This window comes from Momordica charantia, unplaced genomic scaffold, assembly GCF_013281855.1.
Source record: "Momordica charantia cultivar OHB3-1 unplaced genomic scaffold, Mcharantia_2.0 BLBB01000106.1, whole genome shotgun sequence".
Lineage (NCBI taxonomy): Eukaryota > Viridiplantae > Streptophyta > Magnoliopsida > Cucurbitales > Cucurbitaceae > Momordica > Momordica charantia.
The window spans coordinates 33,566-49,650 of record NW_028275262.1 but is presented as its reverse complement, the minus strand read 5'-3'; the positions used below and the strand labels follow the sequence as shown (position 1 = coordinate 49,650).

Below are 16,085 nucleotides of genomic sequence, written 5' to 3'. Positions count from 1 at the left end.
TTTGTATTTTAATAAATTTATAATTATGTTCATGGCGAGTCATTCGAAATGTAGTGTTATCGGATAAATGAGCTTGCAACAGCGATCTCGAGACCGATGTAGTCACTCGTCTAAAAGGCTCCGACACTCAAGTTAATAATCAATAGAAAGCACGTTAAGGGACGAGTGACAAATTTTTCACTTACTCGGTAGTGGTGGTAATTTTTCCATTTTATAAGTGTTCCTAGTCGATCAGGGAAGATGCTTCGTACATGGTACAACAGTGTTGCTTGTGGTACAAGACGTAGACGGTCAGGGAGGACATTCTTGATGCACAATGGACATCAGCCGCAATGTACATGGTACAACAGTGTTGCTCGTGGTACAAGACGTAGACGGTCAGGGAGGACATTCTTGATGCACAATGGACGTCAGCCGCAATCCGCAATGGAGTTAATGGTAAGGACCTAATAAATAAAGAAATTAAAAGTCATATTTTAAGGTACCATAAGCGTAATAACACAGCTTGAAAAGCTTCGAGACTTGTTAAAAAGAAAATTAAAATACATAAACTAAATAATACCCTTTAAACTTTTAGAATCAAACTTGTAATTCAATTTTATTAAATATATGTGTCAATTATGGCCACCCAAAACTCAGGTTAACTACTAAGAATTAGGCAAGTGAAATTCAAATCGTTGATCCAGAGGAAATTAATATTTGAGAACTTGGAATATGTTTAGATAGGTTGTTGGTAATTATATTTTTATTAGGGGTGTGATTGTATTATTTATTTATGAAAGGAGTTGGTTAGTATTAGATGTTCCTTTTGTAAATTATTTTTAAAAATTAAAGTCAAGTAATAAAATCAAGAAAGTTAAAAAACTTGTCCTTTTTGAGATGTGTTCAAATTAGACACGCAGAATATTGAAATAAGATTTGAATTTTATGGTTTTGGTGGGTAGGTTTATTGACCATATGATATAAAAGAAAATAGTGGACACTTTGGAGAAATTATAATGGTAAAAAACTAATATTAGTCAACTTTGATCAACTAAAAAAAACTATATATATATATATATATATATATATATATATATATATGTAGCCATTTGTTATTGCACATTTGGCAGTGTGTGCGGCGTGCTTGGGAATAGTGCTTTATGCCTAAATCTACAATTAAAGATGGTGCCAAAAGTGATTCCTATGTTATGGCAAATTAATATTTTCCATCATCATTTTCATTTATTTTTATTCTTTCTCCACACAACTACTATTCAAGTTCTTTCTATTTTTAAAAGAATATGCAAACAACAATAACTTTTAGTCATTAAAACAAGATTGCAAATATATATCTCATTACTCTTATCATTATTAGCTGTATGATTTATAAAAAAAAAAAAAAAAAAGTATTTTTTTCATATATTCAAACAGTTACAAAAATTATATTACAACAACCCCATTAAATAACTCCTCTAACTATTTAGTCGTAGGAATTAATGAGGCTTGCATATTAAATAGAGCCTTCAAATGTACATGTCCAAATTAATGTAGGTTTGCTTATTAAGATAAAGGGTTATAAAAGTTATTCCCATCTTAGTTAATAAAGCACTAATTATCTTTTTTCAAAATATTAGTAAATTTGCCATCTATGTGAATGAGGACATTTAACTTCTTAATTTTAACACTATATAGTAATAGTAATATATTTTTTTTTGGGACGTCTGTATATATTCGACGATGAACTGTTTACTCTAAAAATAATCTACAATATTTTATCAACCTAAACATAATTTAACTGATTAAGATATATATCTCCGACTAAAATATTGTGAGTTCGAATCTACACTCCCATATGTTAATGTTCTAGGAAAAAAATAATCTATACCAATTAAAGTTGGTTACTACGTTTTTAATTCTTAGTACATCCACCGATATATTAGTCAACATTGTTTGAAGGTATGTGTGGATATCAATTGATATTTTATCATATCCACATAAATAGGAAATTAATACCTTAATTTTCAAGTTATATATTTTTACATATAGATATACTATAACATATTGGTATTGTATTTTAATAGAATTATTATATAGCTTTAAAGTGTCTATAATTTAAAATACGTAAGTAATACCTCTTTATTAGTTTAAAAAAAGGACCGTTGAATAGAACTTTGAAATTAATCTTAAATTATTCTTCAAACTTATTTATTATTAATTTATAAATATAATACAATGAATTAAGTGATTACAAATACTTTTATGGTGTAACTAAAACAGTGAAGGTCGAACAAAAGGCCTTAAAATATCAAGAAAAAAATGGGTAGTAAGTCGACAGGGTTATATGTCAATTACCATTAAACTATATTTGCTTTGACGATCCAAATAGCTAAGTTAACCGTTTAAAAGGAAAATATCAGCAGTGAAAAAATAATAATAATAAGAAGGAAAACTGGGAATCAAATCAATAATGTAGCATTGGAGATTATGTTGGAATTGATCTACGAGGGAGTTGAAAAACAAAGAGGGCAGTGGGAGAAGTTCAACTTTCATTTCAATGTTACATAGAAAAGTCAAAAAAGTTTTCCACAAATGTCTAACAATTAAAAGAAAAAACGCTCTCTCACATGTACCCAAAAACCGACTTGGGTCAACAGTTTAGTGAGCAAAGGTTTGAGAAAATTGACACAACAAAAAGCAAAAGCAAAAGCAGATTTCAAAATTAAAAAAAAAAACAAGGAAGAAACTTTGGACTTTGGATGAGCCTGAGGCGCAGTGCTGCTTTTAAAGTTTTTGTTTTGTCTTCACACTCCCAAAGCCAAAAACTCGCCCTTGCCTTCACGTGACCTCCCTTCTTTCTCCTCCTCCCACTCCTCTTTTCCCTCCTTCCAAATTCCAACAACATTGCTAAAGGAATCTCTTTTCCTTTCCTTTCCTTAGATTTCAGATTTAGATCTCACTTCTCTTCTTGCCCTCTTCCTTTCTCTGCATATTTCGTCTTTCCATGCCTTCGCCGTCTTGCTCTATTTCCGTTTTCGCCATTGTTGTCTTCTTCCTCGAGCTCTGTCCTCTGTTTTCAGCAGATGGGGCGGCGGCGGCGGCGGCAGAGTCTTTGAAGTTTCCCTGTCCTCCTTTCTCTTCCAAACTCGTTTTCCCGTTTTCTTCTGTTCTTGGCTATGGGCACCCTTCTTTCCAGGTGCGTTGCTCTTCTCCCCACTCTATCATCTCCATCAATGGCGTTTCTTTTTCTCTCTTGAGTTTCAATACGAGCTCCACCACTCTCCTCCTTTCCCCTCTTCCACTCAATGTCACTGCCACAGTCAAAGAATCGAACCGGAGCTGCTTTTCTGATCTTTTCCCCTCCATTCCCAGCCGCTCGATTAATCTCTCGGGCTCGCCATTCAGAATCTCTGACGGGTCTTGTTCTCGACTGTCTCTTCTTCGCCCCTGTTCGCCTCCGCATCTTCCCAACTGCAGCCATTGTCCATGGGAGTGCAATCTCATCAAGAAACCAGTTAATTTGCTCCATGGGTGCGGCGTCGAGCGCCAGCCCGTGACGGAGCAGGGCTGTCAGGGTGAGGTTTTGGAGTTTCTGGACAAATTCCTCAGATTCGGGCTTGAAGTTGAGTGGGACGCAGATCAGGACCCTTACTTTGTGAAGTGTAATGATTGTGAAGCTATAAATGGTGTGTGTGGCTTCGATTCCTCAGACCCAGATAGGGAATTTAAATGTTATCATAAGACTCGATACGCATCGCCATGGACTCATCATGGCTACCCTAATCGAATCGCTATTCTGTCCTCTGTTTTCGCGTTGATGTGTTTGTTACTGATCATCGCGGTGACGATGGCATTTTTCAGGTCCAGATGGTTGAGATCCCTCGCCATTGAAGTAGACCCCACGACCCAGTTCCTCAGTCGTCATCGCTCGCCCAATCTTCTCCCACCAGTTTTCCCCTACGAAGAACTCGAATCCTCAACCAACAGATTCGACCCAAAAGGAAATTGGGCGACGGTGGATTTGGGTCTGTTTATTTGGGTCAGCTCAACGACGGCCGATTAGTGGCCGTGAAGTATCTTCACAAGCACCACGCCACCGCCGCCGCCTCCTCCGGTAGGGCTTTCTTCACCAAGTCGTTCTGTAACGAAATCTTGATTCTTTCCTCGATTAATCACCCGAATCTCGTTAGGCTTCATGGGTATTGCAGCGACCCAAGAGGGCTTATCCTAGTTTACGATTATGTCCCCAATGGCACGCTCGCCGACCATCTCCATGGCCCGAAGAGCTTGTACCGGAAGGGATCTCTGACGTGGCAAGTGAGGATTGAAATTGCTCTGCAAATCGCCATGGCCATGGAGTATCTGCATCTCTCGGTGGTGCCGCCGATTGTTCACAGAGACATCACCTCCTCGAATATTTTTGTGGAGAAAGATATGAGAATCAAAGTTGGAGATTTTGGGCTTTCGAGGCTGCTGGTTTTCTCCGATACGACGTCGTCTTCGTCTGGGTATGTCTGCACCGGACCTCAGGGGACGCCCGGTTACTTGGATCCGGACTACCACCGGTCCTTCCGGTTGACGGAGAAAAGTGACGTGTACAGCTTCGGAGTAGTGCTACTGGAGCTGATTTCTGGTCTGAAAGCGGTGGATCAGAGCCGGGACAGGAGAGAAATGGCTCTGGCGGATCTGGTAGTGTCGAAGATCCAAATGGGTCAGCTTCATCAAGTGGTGGATTCCGTTTTGGGTATCGACGGAGAGGTTATCGACGGCGTCGAAGCGGTGGCGGAGCTGGCGTTCCGGTGCGTGGCGGCGGACAAGGACGACCGCCCCGACGCCAAGGAGATCGTGGAGGAGCTTCGGCGGATTCGGAACCGCACACGTGGTGGAGTGGTTCGGTCGTCGATTTCGAACGTGGGTGCTGACGTGGCTAGAAGTTGATTGGTTGACGTGGTATTTTCGTGGGGGCCACTTGCGCATGTGGGGGGTTTGACTAGTCCACAGTACCTACATCGACAGGTCACAACAATTTTTGGATGCTTGCCTGTAAATTGTCAAAGATCCACGTGGCTTTAGCGACCCAGCTGATGCCCGATGCTGAGAGTAGAAAGAAGTCTGTAAAATGTAAAATCCTTTTGCTGTTTCTTATTTTCCCAATTTTACACCTTTATTTGCTCTGTTACCACTTTGCTCAAGGAGTTGTGAAGAAATAACAAAATCGCTAATTTCATACTCTACTTTTCGAGAAACAAACTAAATATCTGAATCCCCTCTTTGTCATAATTTACATGGCAGCAGTTGTTAACTAAAAGATTACACAGGCAGTAATCTTCGTAATCTACGTGGGTTTAAATTTTTTGTCCAAAACGGAAACACAGAACAACTCTGGCAGAAGATCATGAAGACCTGCAACTTCAAGGCATCTACTTGAAATATGCCTTCTCCAGGCTTCCGGCTTTGCCTCCGGCAATGGCAGCTTCCTCCGGCCTTCCTGTTTTGCTGTACCCTCTCTCCTGCAGAAGTAGACAAGAATCATATTCATCCAGAAACTTGTAGTGGTGATCCATTAATGGTGGAATAAGAGAGTAGCATTCTACCAAAAGGCGCCACATAAAAGGAACTCCTTCCCTCGTCTCGAGTTGCTTCTTGATTACTTCGATTGCTATAAAATGGAACTGTAAAAGTCATGCTTTGAAGAAAATCATTATTTGAGCAAGGAAAAAGAGAAGGGGTATTTTCTTAAGATACCCTTTGAAGCGTGTACTGTGTTCATCAAGATGTCGTACCATACTTCATTAAATACATCAACCTGTTCATTCGATGCACCAATCATCTAGAACATAACCAGAAGATGTATCTTGATGAGCACCATCAGGTTGACAAGAAATGTAGATGAGATGAAATGTAAATCAGCCTTGATACTGATACCTTATAGTCATTTGCATCAAAATCCAGACCAAGTAAGTCTAGTGCGCGTTTGTAATCTCCTCTCCCGTACTTGTAGACAGCTTCTGCAAGCTGGGAATATGCAAATAAGGCCCCGAAATGAAAAGGAAAATCAAACTTATCTTGAAGGTTCTGTTTTCTAAAGTGGCTGAAAGGATCGATGCAACAGATTTGTGCCAGGATAAAATAGTTAAAAATTCAAAATAATGAGTTGTGCTTGCAACAAGAAACCAAAACTGAAGAAGGTATCCTCCAAAGAAGTTACACTCATAGGAAGGAAACAAAAAATGTGACAATCATAAATAACGCATAAAGGACACAACTGGTATAGACCAGCTTAAAGGTAGACGAGATGAGAGAAAGGGAACAAACCAGCATTCCTCTTTGCATCTTTTCTTGTTTCTTTGACGTCATTTTCAACAATCTACATAAAGAAACAGATGACTGTAAGCAAAGAACCACAGATGTAAATAAATAAGGGTGCACTGGAAGATGATTATATGAACCGGGACTCCAAGCTCCCAAGTAACTCTTCTGCTGCAGAAAACTCTCCAGTTTTAGCCAAAGCCCATAATGTCAATATGTCGAAGTGCCACTCTAAATGCCAGTTGGCCTGAAAATTATGGCAAGCTCATGGTTATTCAAGAACATTGGGGGGGGGGGGGGGGGGGGGGGGGGGGGGGGGGGGGGGGGGGGGGGGTTTGGGGGTTGGGGGTGTGGTGGGGACTCACTTTATCAGTCAAAACATTGGCCAAGATCTTCAGACGACCCTCACACTGATCAAATTCACCACGCACAAACAACCGCAACATCAAACCAACGGCATTCAAGTATACCTGAAGCGACAATATTTAAGACTTGAAACTATAAAACAACTCAGCACACACAAAGTAATACTAAAACTAAATGTACCTCTGGTCCCATAGCATCAGGTTTTTCTACCTCCTTCCATATATACTTATCATATATTTCAAGAATTTTATTTAATGGAAAATTGGCTTCCAGGTAACAGAGAGCCACATGCCACCAATTATGTGTCACCCTGAAAATTGATATTTTCAAACGTACAACATATTAAACAGACAAATCCATTTGAATAAAAGCTCTAATTGGCAAAGTTTATTTGTGCATACATGAATGATGAACAGTCACTCCATGAAGGCGAGCATGCTTCCATAAACTCAACCGCTTCTTTAAAATGACACTTATGTTGAAGAACATGGCACAACTGCAAAGATCCAAATGTTACAACAATTGGCAGGATGTAAATTGAAAGCTTGTTATAAGGTGTTCTGGATAGATGATCACAGGTTCATATTATTCGATTTTGATGAAAATTTGAAGTATTTCATGTATCTGATCCATTACTTTCCCAAAACCCATTAGAGAACATCCATACCGAACAATTATTAATCCATTTCCTTCAAATGATTTGGTATGAACAATTATCTGATCAACATGACTGCCAATGCAGCAATAAAAAGGGAGGAAACTAAAGTATGTTTTTTTCCAATACACATGTTGAAAGAAAACGAAGAAGATACATTGCTGAGTACAACATAAGGTTAAGTGGCTTTCAAATGACACTCACCGCATGCTGTGCCCAACCCTCTTTCTTGTTGATATCAAGCCCCCTTCTTGCAGCGTTTTCAGCTTCTGCCATGCAGCCAAGCTCCAACAAAGGAAAAGCAAGCATGCCATAAATGAAATCTTCTTCTTGATTATGTGGTAAAACCTGTTAAACTAAAGCCTCAATATATAGAGAGAGGGACTGAGGGAGGAAAGCTGTCAAAACATAGAATTTTATCCATTCTTCATAGTATTCAATCAGTGATTATGTGGAAGTAAGCTACCGATATACTTTAACATTTGAAGTCATGCATTCATCACTTAAATACTGATAACGAAAAAACTACATTCTTTGGTAATAAACGAACCTGCTGAACCAAAGCCAAAGATAGATTGGCATCTCCCATGTAAAAGCACAGCACTTGAGCCCTTTTCAAAGACACCAGATCCTTTGGAAATTTTTTAAGCAGCTGCAAAATCAAATAGAAAAAGACCAAGATATAAGACTTTACCTGAAGATAGCCCATGACAGGAAGTTGGCAACTGAAGTTCCATGTCAAGTATATCACACCGTGACTTCAAATTATCCAAACTTCAGTGACTATAAGAGTAAAAGTTTTTTAACAGTTGGTTTCTGGAAATCACTTAACCTTCAAGCTTATTTAAAATTTAAACCTTGAACGGTTGAAGATTAAAGAAAAGGATAAAGCATCAAAACCACGGGATTTGCAAGGGATCAAATTGATGAGGATTTACATAGTCACTGTCATTCTTCAAAAAACGTCAATGCAATCGGGAAGCTGTTTGGGCTTTGCATATAAGGAATCTAACCACATTTATTTTCAATGAAATTAGAAAGATTCATTATCCTCGGTTTTGACTTCATGATAATTCAAATCCCATTCTTTTAATTTTCTCTATGATCTTTTTGATGTAGGAAATCGATAGCTCAAATTAGAGGAAGACTTGATGAACTGTTTTTGGCAGAATTTTACAGAAAAAGAGATGAGAGCAAGATTTCAAGAGCATCCTAAAAAATTTAAAGAACCGGTTTTCAAGTACCTCAGCGTGTAGCTCAACAGCGACATCATCGTCTCTATCCTTGGAAATCAAACAACTGATAGCATCAAAAACGGCTCTCTCGTACGAGGTTGCATGGTCCTTTTCAAAATAGCAACAATTGAAAGGTAGAGTGGAAAAATTCAAGCAATTTGTCCACAAAAATCTCCAATAACCACAAAGATATGACTTATGAGATGAACGTTTTGGCCGAAAATAATAAAAAGAACTGACCAGACGGGCCTCAGCTGCTCGAAGATGATGAAGAACTCGAGAAGGTTCGGAGGAGGAAAGAAAATGAGCAACCAAAGTGTTGGCGAGTACACAGTCCTTGTCATGGACCGGCGCCTCCAAAATTACGGACCTCCGCCTCCCATAACTAAGCACCTTCACTCAATAATAACAGTACAGCAAGAACAAAATCCTCAAAACTCATTTCAGATTATCGAAAATTAAAGAAACCCAATGGCGAAATTAGAGGCAGAAGAAGAACCTGGTCATAGTACGCATTGATGGCGGCGATGCAAGCGTCAGATGAGGTTCTAATTTCATAGCCCCACTTGTCCAATTTGACTCCATCTCCCATGGCTCTCTCAGGAATCAGAGTTTTTCTCGGCAGAGAAGATTAGTCCCACTCCCAACTCCCAACTCCCCTGCAATAAAACCAAAAACAATAGAATTTCTCAGCAAGAATCGTGATTAAGACTCCGGATTGAGACGGATTCTCGTTTAATTGATCTCCATTGTAACATACGATGTTGTATTGGAGTCCGATTGTGACCAACCAACCCCATGTCGGTCGAATTACTGTATATTTATAATATCAAAGGACTCTGCGAGTAGAACAAGGGCTATCCCTTTGCAAAAAAAAAAAAACAAAGCGCTATCGATTTGTCGAGTTCGATATCCATAAAAAAGCATTAGATTTCAAAAGCTGCTTTCTAGAAAGAGCGACTTGTGTTGGGCTGAGTAGGTGGAGAATGCGATGGAGGCAATTTTCTGATAATTCGAAGCCATATCGTTAAACATCTACGCCACCAACTAAACAACGGTGTAATTGGTAGATTTCTTTAGTTGACTTCTTTAAGTATGAATTAATTGAGAATTTAATAACAAAAAGGACTTCCTAGTTCCTACAAAAGAAAATTTAATTCCTTGCCAACCATTTTTTCAGTTTCCATGATTCCCCTACCTAACTATTATTATTACTTACTTGGATTAAGTGAATGAATGGTTAAGATTAAATGTTGCAGATAATCTTTTTAGTTTAGGCATAAAGGTAACTTGGTTCGTTTAATATTATGGTTTGATTCAAGTTTACCAACCTTTTTAGGTTCGAAAATCCACTTATTTTCTGGTGAAGTTTTACTAAATCACTAGAGCCAAATTGAGAGTGATTGAAACCAAATGATAAGGCAACTTCAAAAGGCCATTTTATTATCATTTTTTTGGGAGAAGATCAACAAGGCCCAAAAGCTTATTAGCAAAGTTCTAGGGAGAAACTCCTTTCATTTGGGCTTCAATAACCTTGCCAAACTCCAAAAACTTCTCAGTGTCAGGCAAGACATCTCTCACAGCGGCGTGTGCGGAGAATTTGTGAGCCCATCCGGCCAACCCAGGAATCTTGGCACCGTCGATAAATTTCACCCCATTGGAGCTTTCCTTCGCTCTCAACCGCCCCAGGAACGACCCAAAAGCAATATCAAGAAACCCAATTTGGTCTCCACCGAAGAACGCCTTCCCTTTACTCAGCTTCCCAAACGCTTCCTCCAATACACCAATCGCTTCCGCCAGTTGATCCATCAACCCTTTCTTCACTTCCCCTTCAGCGCCCCATGGTCGCTCCTGTTGGATGCGAATCCTGGCTGTCATGATCCAAAAGGTGAGTTAGATAAAAACGTGGACAAAATATAGAAAGTGGCTCCAAAGCACTCAGGTCGGCAGACAAGTAGGACCTAAAGTGCCGACCCGACCTGAGATAAAATCCGTAACAATGTCCCGCACCCGACAACACGCCGCGATTTTAGGGAGTGTCAGAATTCCTGTCGGGGGAAGGTGCGGGACGGTCTGAAACGGTGCAGCCCGCAGAGAAGCCCCCACACGCCAAGAGCATGGTAAAAAAAAATATAATGCACCAGCCGGGAATCGAACCCGGGTCTGTACCGTGGCAGGGTACTATTCTACCACTAGACCACTGGTGCTATATGCTTTGATAGATTCTGGTTAACTTGAAGTCTATTAGAAGACAATCCAAAATGCTTTTTTTTTTCTTTAAGTATCTTCAGAATGCTTCTTAAACTTATTAAAATATGAATATGTAATTTTATATGACCTAACTAAATAGCTATGTGACAGTATTTTCTTGAATTTATATTTTAGATTAATTTTATCTAACTTTATTTAGACATATGTGTCACATGTGCAAAATCATCATTGATTCATTAATCAAATAAAAAGTAATGGTATTAATAGCACAAGTTTATTAAAATTTAAAACTTATAAGAAGCTAGAACCAAATTTATAATTTAAGCAAATCATTTAGTTCGACTAATGAATTTTTTAAAACCATGTACGGTTAAAACTTGCTCCCCGCACCTTGGAAGATTTTTCTTTGCTTTGTAATGTCTAAAATCAATCCTGAAAATCTTTTACAAAAAAGTTTTCTCAATATTTAACTTGACACGACTTGGAAACAGAGCAACAGCTTTGGGATAATCTTACCTAACAAGCCCATTTATAGCATAAATGGGATAACATAAACTGGAAGTTTAAAAGAAAAAATGAATGAATTTATGGAGGTAAAAGAAACTTCCTCATTAAATTAAACCCCACTTATAATATATAATATTTACAGAAATGAACTATGGCTGCAAAACTTGTTTGTTCTTGTGTGCTCCTTGTTCTGAAAATCTCCAACTAGCAATATATAAGTATTATCATCTCATGTTGCAGCACTGAGGCCTTCTTTGTTGCATCAACTTTTCCCACAAGCACGTCATCTGTCTAGGAGACTGGTAATGTGCTGTTAAATAGTCTTCAATGCACCCAAACTGGCAAAACCTTAGACTGTGAATAAACTCCACTGCTTTTGAACTGTTGAACTGCTCCACCCACATTCCCATGCTCACATCTTCCATCTTGAACAACTGTAATATTGTTCATTTCGTAACACTATTAGTATTAGTACCTCATTTGATCAAAATCATCCCTCTTTTTCTCTTTGCTTTTCTTTTCTTTTCATGGGGAGGGGGAGGAGAAAGGAACTGTTTCAAACATACCCTTAATTTGTGCTTCTCAAATTCAGATACAATATACTCTGCAATGTCGGATGACAAAATGTAACCAGGTCCATTTGCGTAAGTTGGGTAATCTTCTTCTGGCCACTCCTGGAATGGATTGAAATAATAATAATGAGAGATCGCTCAATGAGTGTTTCAAATGACACTGAACGAATATAATGCTCCAAAATCAATCAAAACGAGAAACCTTAGCGAGGGAATGTACAACTGACAAGGCCATTGAAACAATGTGATAAGAAGATTTTGGTTTTGACTTGATCAAGGATCACCACAAAAGAATTGGCTCGGACTAAAGATGCATTCGGCAAGAAATTAATAGTTATTCAGGATAGACAGCCTTTACCTTCTCGTGAAATTATCTAAAACAAATGCAAATAAAAATACATCATAGGACACGAAGAAATAGCATCAACTGTCAAAAGCAACAGGGCATTTACTATGGACACCAGAGTTGCTTAACAAAGATCCACATCTGTCGCACAATAATCCAGTAGAACTAATATGACCTCAACAAAGATGCATTGTAAGAATCACTTCAAACCCAGAAGCATGCACACCTGTAGTAGCATGACAAACAAGAGCACCGTAAAATGACATCACCTACAGGTATTCTTACAGTCATACCTCATATGTCACTGCCCATTTACCATAACGAAGAGGTTTATGGTGATAGTTCATATTTCCAACATAGAGGCTCTTGCCAGCTTGAACCTTGTGAGCTTCATCGATCACTGCATCCACCCTGACAAATGTATCATCGTCACACTTCATGGTATATTTTGCAGCCACCGTGCGAACCTGCAAGATCGACATGGAATGATATTTCTAGTTCTAGCAACAAAGTACCCAATTCATAAGGTTTGTGTCTTTTTCACACAACTCACCCCGTATTCACAGATTGCAATTGTCTTCAATACAACGAGATCATAGTTATCCATGTAAGGAACTATGACAATATCACCAAAATACTCCGCTTCTTTCTTCAACTCAAGATTTACTTCTTTCCTTCCATGCTATCAGAATATAGTTAAAAATTTGTCGTCACTATTATGATATAAATGATGAAATGTTTCTGATCAGGGAAATTTTTACAGTTGAATCTTTCCTTACCATTGCCACGAAAAACCTAGCAACAACTATTGAAGCTCTAATCGAACTATGCTGCATCCAAGACTTCCTAACGGCCATTCGCTCTGCAAAATGATTGCCAGCAGAAAGGATGCCAATGAAGAGCTCAACATTCTGCTTGGGAAGTGCAGGGGCTTTCCATTGTGTCAACATCTCAATATGCTTCTGTGGCGCAAAGCTGGGATGTGCAGTGGGTAATGAAGCAGCAAATACAGAGTGCACATCAATATCGCCATTTACAGACAACCCAGTGGCGTCCTCCAGAACAAACCCCTGTCATCACCGTAAATCTGAGATAACTCAGAGTACCAAATTTAAAGAAGATGTAGAAAGACTACTTACAGTTCGATATGGAAAAGACGTGACATGCCTTCCATCAACATTGATATGGTAACCTTCCAACCCAGCGCTCACAGTTAGAACAAATAATCTGCCCTCCGCAAAAGGATACGGCCAATCGATGGTCACTTTTTTTGTGCGTCCTATTAACCTATTTAGCCACCATATTACCTTTGATTCTTCAGAATGGCTGTCATCATCACGAATCCACTTCTGACATTTTACCTGCCCATCAACTTCATAAAATCCCAATAGCAAGTTAAGCAAAGTCCCACTCGATGAAATCCATAGAAAAGAGGCAAGTGCACAACATAATCTACATCCTTCAAATATGAGCTTCAAGATCTTGATAACGATAAATTAGTATGATAGGTTTTCATATCGCAAGTCAATTTACTGAAAGCAATGCAGAATTCAGGATTCGCATAAACGGACTAAGGAAAGGGAAAACTTGCTAGTAAGTATTCAATGCATTACACCAACCAACTTGAATTTCCAACAGTTCGACACGGAATTCTTACCAATAGACAGAACAAACATGCAGGAACAAGAAAATAAAGCATATTCAAAGACCATGAAACGTTACTCACCAGTTTCTTCGTCCGCCCTGGATTTCCATCCCTCGCATCTTAGCGCTGTGCCCCATTGCATCCTGTAACAGGTGTTCTGTTCGATTACAGGCTTGCCGCTCCAATCTCCCTTCAACCTTGGATTGAAATGAAGTATTCTTGGAGGGTCTTCTCCATCCACCGTCTTCAGCCCTTGCAACTCCATCATAAACTGTGATACCATCACTGAATCGTCCCCTTCCTTCAAGATTGAAATCTTGGGATCATATTCCGAGTGAGCCCAACGAGGTGTCCCTACCACAGTAATATGCGACCACAGCGTCAAGCCGCAGGGGAGCTCCATAATCCGACTCTGCCCCTGGAACTCGGATCCAGAAAGCGTAATCGAATGAGGACAGGAATCCGACTGATTCTCCGTCTTTTGATTAGGTTTGAGATCAATCTTCCCGGACTCGAACTCCTCCCAAAGTTTCTTTCCCACTACCCAAGCATGTTTAGCCGCTTTTTGAAGCTCGGAGAACTCACCCTTACTAGCATTACGATCAAATGTGCTCTCGTCGAAGACTAGACCCGAAACTTTCCTGAACTCGACCATTCGCCTCTCAGGTGTCCGATGCGGCGAGCCCTGAGAAATCCGAAAGGGATCATCAGAGGGTCGACTCGGGGCGCCTTTATCAGCCATTTCCTCTTCACTTTCGAGAAGAAACGGCCTCGGCAAGGCGTCGCTGGAGAATCCAAATGTTCCATCACCACGCACCGACCCATACCCGGACCTGTAGACGAGCGGGATTTCGAAGCTCATGAAGAGCAGATAGATAAACACCAAACCCATCAAAATTTGAAGCAACCTGATTCGGTTCCGCGACACCATTGTATCAAATTTCCCCCGCTTCATCCCCACCTTATCGCCCCAGACGCAGAGTAAAACCACAAAAAAAAAAAAAAAAAAAAAAACTCTGAGGAAAAGGAGAAATCAGTTTCAAAGATAAAAATGTGGGAGGATTTATGCAACAGACTTTCCCAAACTTTTAACTCCCCCTTTCCTTTCTACAATCCAAGATTTCCTTCCAGCCCTAACCCTAGTACCAAGTAAAGGGAAATCAATTCAAGCTCTGCAAAGAACGAAAAGAAACTGAGCTCGAAACCAACGCTCTCTTGTGAAATGCCTTTCGAAGGCTCAAAAAAGCTCCCCCTTTCCGTAATATTCCTTACAATAATAAATTAAAAATAAACACACACAGTCAGTCACACGCAAAATTAGAGCCGCTGCAACATAAAGCAAATAAGGAAAGACGATGAAAACGACAGCGTCTAGAGCTCACATGGCACGATTTCTGCACTGTTTGCCAGATTAATCCATACACACCTTCATTATTATTATTATTCTCAACTCCAATTTGTCAATTAGTTAAAATTCATTTACAAATTTTTAAAAAGAAAGAACAAAAGAAAAAAGGCAAATGCTGGTGGGGGATGCACACCTCATCCCAGCACTGCAGTTTGGCCTCGGTGGTGCGCAGCGCAACCCTTTATTTTCTTTCCATGCGTACACTTATATTATTAGATTCTATTCCAAATCTCGCTTCATTTTATTTAATTTAAAACCATATACATCTTATTTCTCAAATATTATGGGACATTTCACTAAACGATTGAAATTCTTACAGGTTAGCAAAAATCCCATCATAATTTAATACGGACGTTACAGCTTTAATTGTTTGATTATATAGTCGGTGTGGTCTAATTCTCGAAATTATGGGAGTTTTAGGGAAGAGAAGGCTTTGGGATTAAGGAAAAGGATTTAAAGTTTGGACGGTGGACGGGGTTTTAGAGGATAGGTGTAAGAATTATAGGCGTTTGAACACGTCAGTTTCTGACAGGTTTCTGGAAAGAAGAGAAAAAGGAGGGCAGATTAGGGGTTTGGATGGATGCCACGTGTCCCGAAATCCGTGTTTGCTAGTGTGGTCTAAAAATTGAATAATAGAAAGTTGAATAAAAAAGCGACATTATAAATATCTCAATCAAATCACATTTTAATTATTTGTAATGTTCTCCAAAATCAAAATTTGAGAATTTGAGAAGATGTATTTTAAAAAGTATAGTCGTTTTTCTTTTCCTATATTTCAGTAAATGGTCTGGATTTTTTCGTTTTAATAGCTTATTAAACTTTTGAGTCAAATATGTGTACGATAAATGTTCA

General features: G+C 39.2%; 2 protein-coding genes, 1 non-coding gene and 2 pseudogenes across 3 annotated transcripts; 1 reads left to right on the top strand and 4 right to left on the bottom strand.

Annotated features, from left to right (window-relative positions):
- Positions 1–2,732: 2,732 nt before the first annotated feature.
- Positions 2,733–5,208, top strand: LOC148207686 (LEAF RUST 10 DISEASE-RESISTANCE LOCUS RECEPTOR-LIKE PROTEIN KINASE-like 1.5 pseudogene; annotated as a pseudogene).
- A 6-nt stretch (positions 5,209–5,214) lies between these two features.
- LOC111019158 (uncharacterized) lies at positions 5,215–9,490 on the bottom strand. The gene is made up of 15 exons (XM_088118347.1): positions 9,305–9,490; positions 9,044–9,203; positions 8,785–8,937; positions 8,554–8,652; positions 7,860–7,961; positions 7,514–7,657; positions 7,056–7,150; positions 6,835–6,964; positions 6,654–6,758; positions 6,429–6,535; positions 6,295–6,346; positions 5,905–5,994; positions 5,725–5,809; positions 5,574–5,638; positions 5,215–5,489 (listed from the first exon to the last, which is right to left on the bottom strand). Exons 2-15 carry the CDS (start codon positions 9,134–9,136, stop codon positions 5,400–5,402), a joined length of 1,410 nt encoding a protein of 469 aa, XP_087974473.1. The 5' UTR covers positions 9,137–9,203; positions 9,305–9,490; the 3' UTR covers positions 5,215–5,399.
- On the bottom strand, positions 9,144–10,422 carry LOC148207685 (glutathione S-transferase U11 pseudogene; annotated as a pseudogene).
- A 258-nt stretch (positions 10,423–10,680) lies between these two features.
- TRNAG-GCC (transfer RNA glycine (anticodon GCC)) lies at positions 10,681–10,751 on the bottom strand. Its single transcript has one exon. It is a non-coding gene; the product is annotated as a tRNA-Gly (tRNA).
- Positions 10,752–11,339: 588 nt separating this feature from the next.
- LOC111019166 (hydroxyproline O-galactosyltransferase GALT6) lies at positions 11,340–15,207 on the bottom strand. Its single transcript, XM_022295489.2, has 7 exons — positions 13,907–15,207; positions 13,320–13,552; positions 12,960–13,250; positions 12,734–12,862; positions 12,474–12,647; positions 11,829–11,936; positions 11,340–11,696 (listed from the first exon to the last, which is right to left on the bottom strand). Exons 1-7 carry the CDS (start codon positions 14,778–14,780, stop codon positions 11,487–11,489), a joined length of 2,019 nt encoding a protein of 672 aa, XP_022151181.1. The 5' UTR covers positions 14,781–15,207; the 3' UTR covers positions 11,340–11,486.
- Positions 15,208–16,085: the final 878 nt, after the last annotated feature.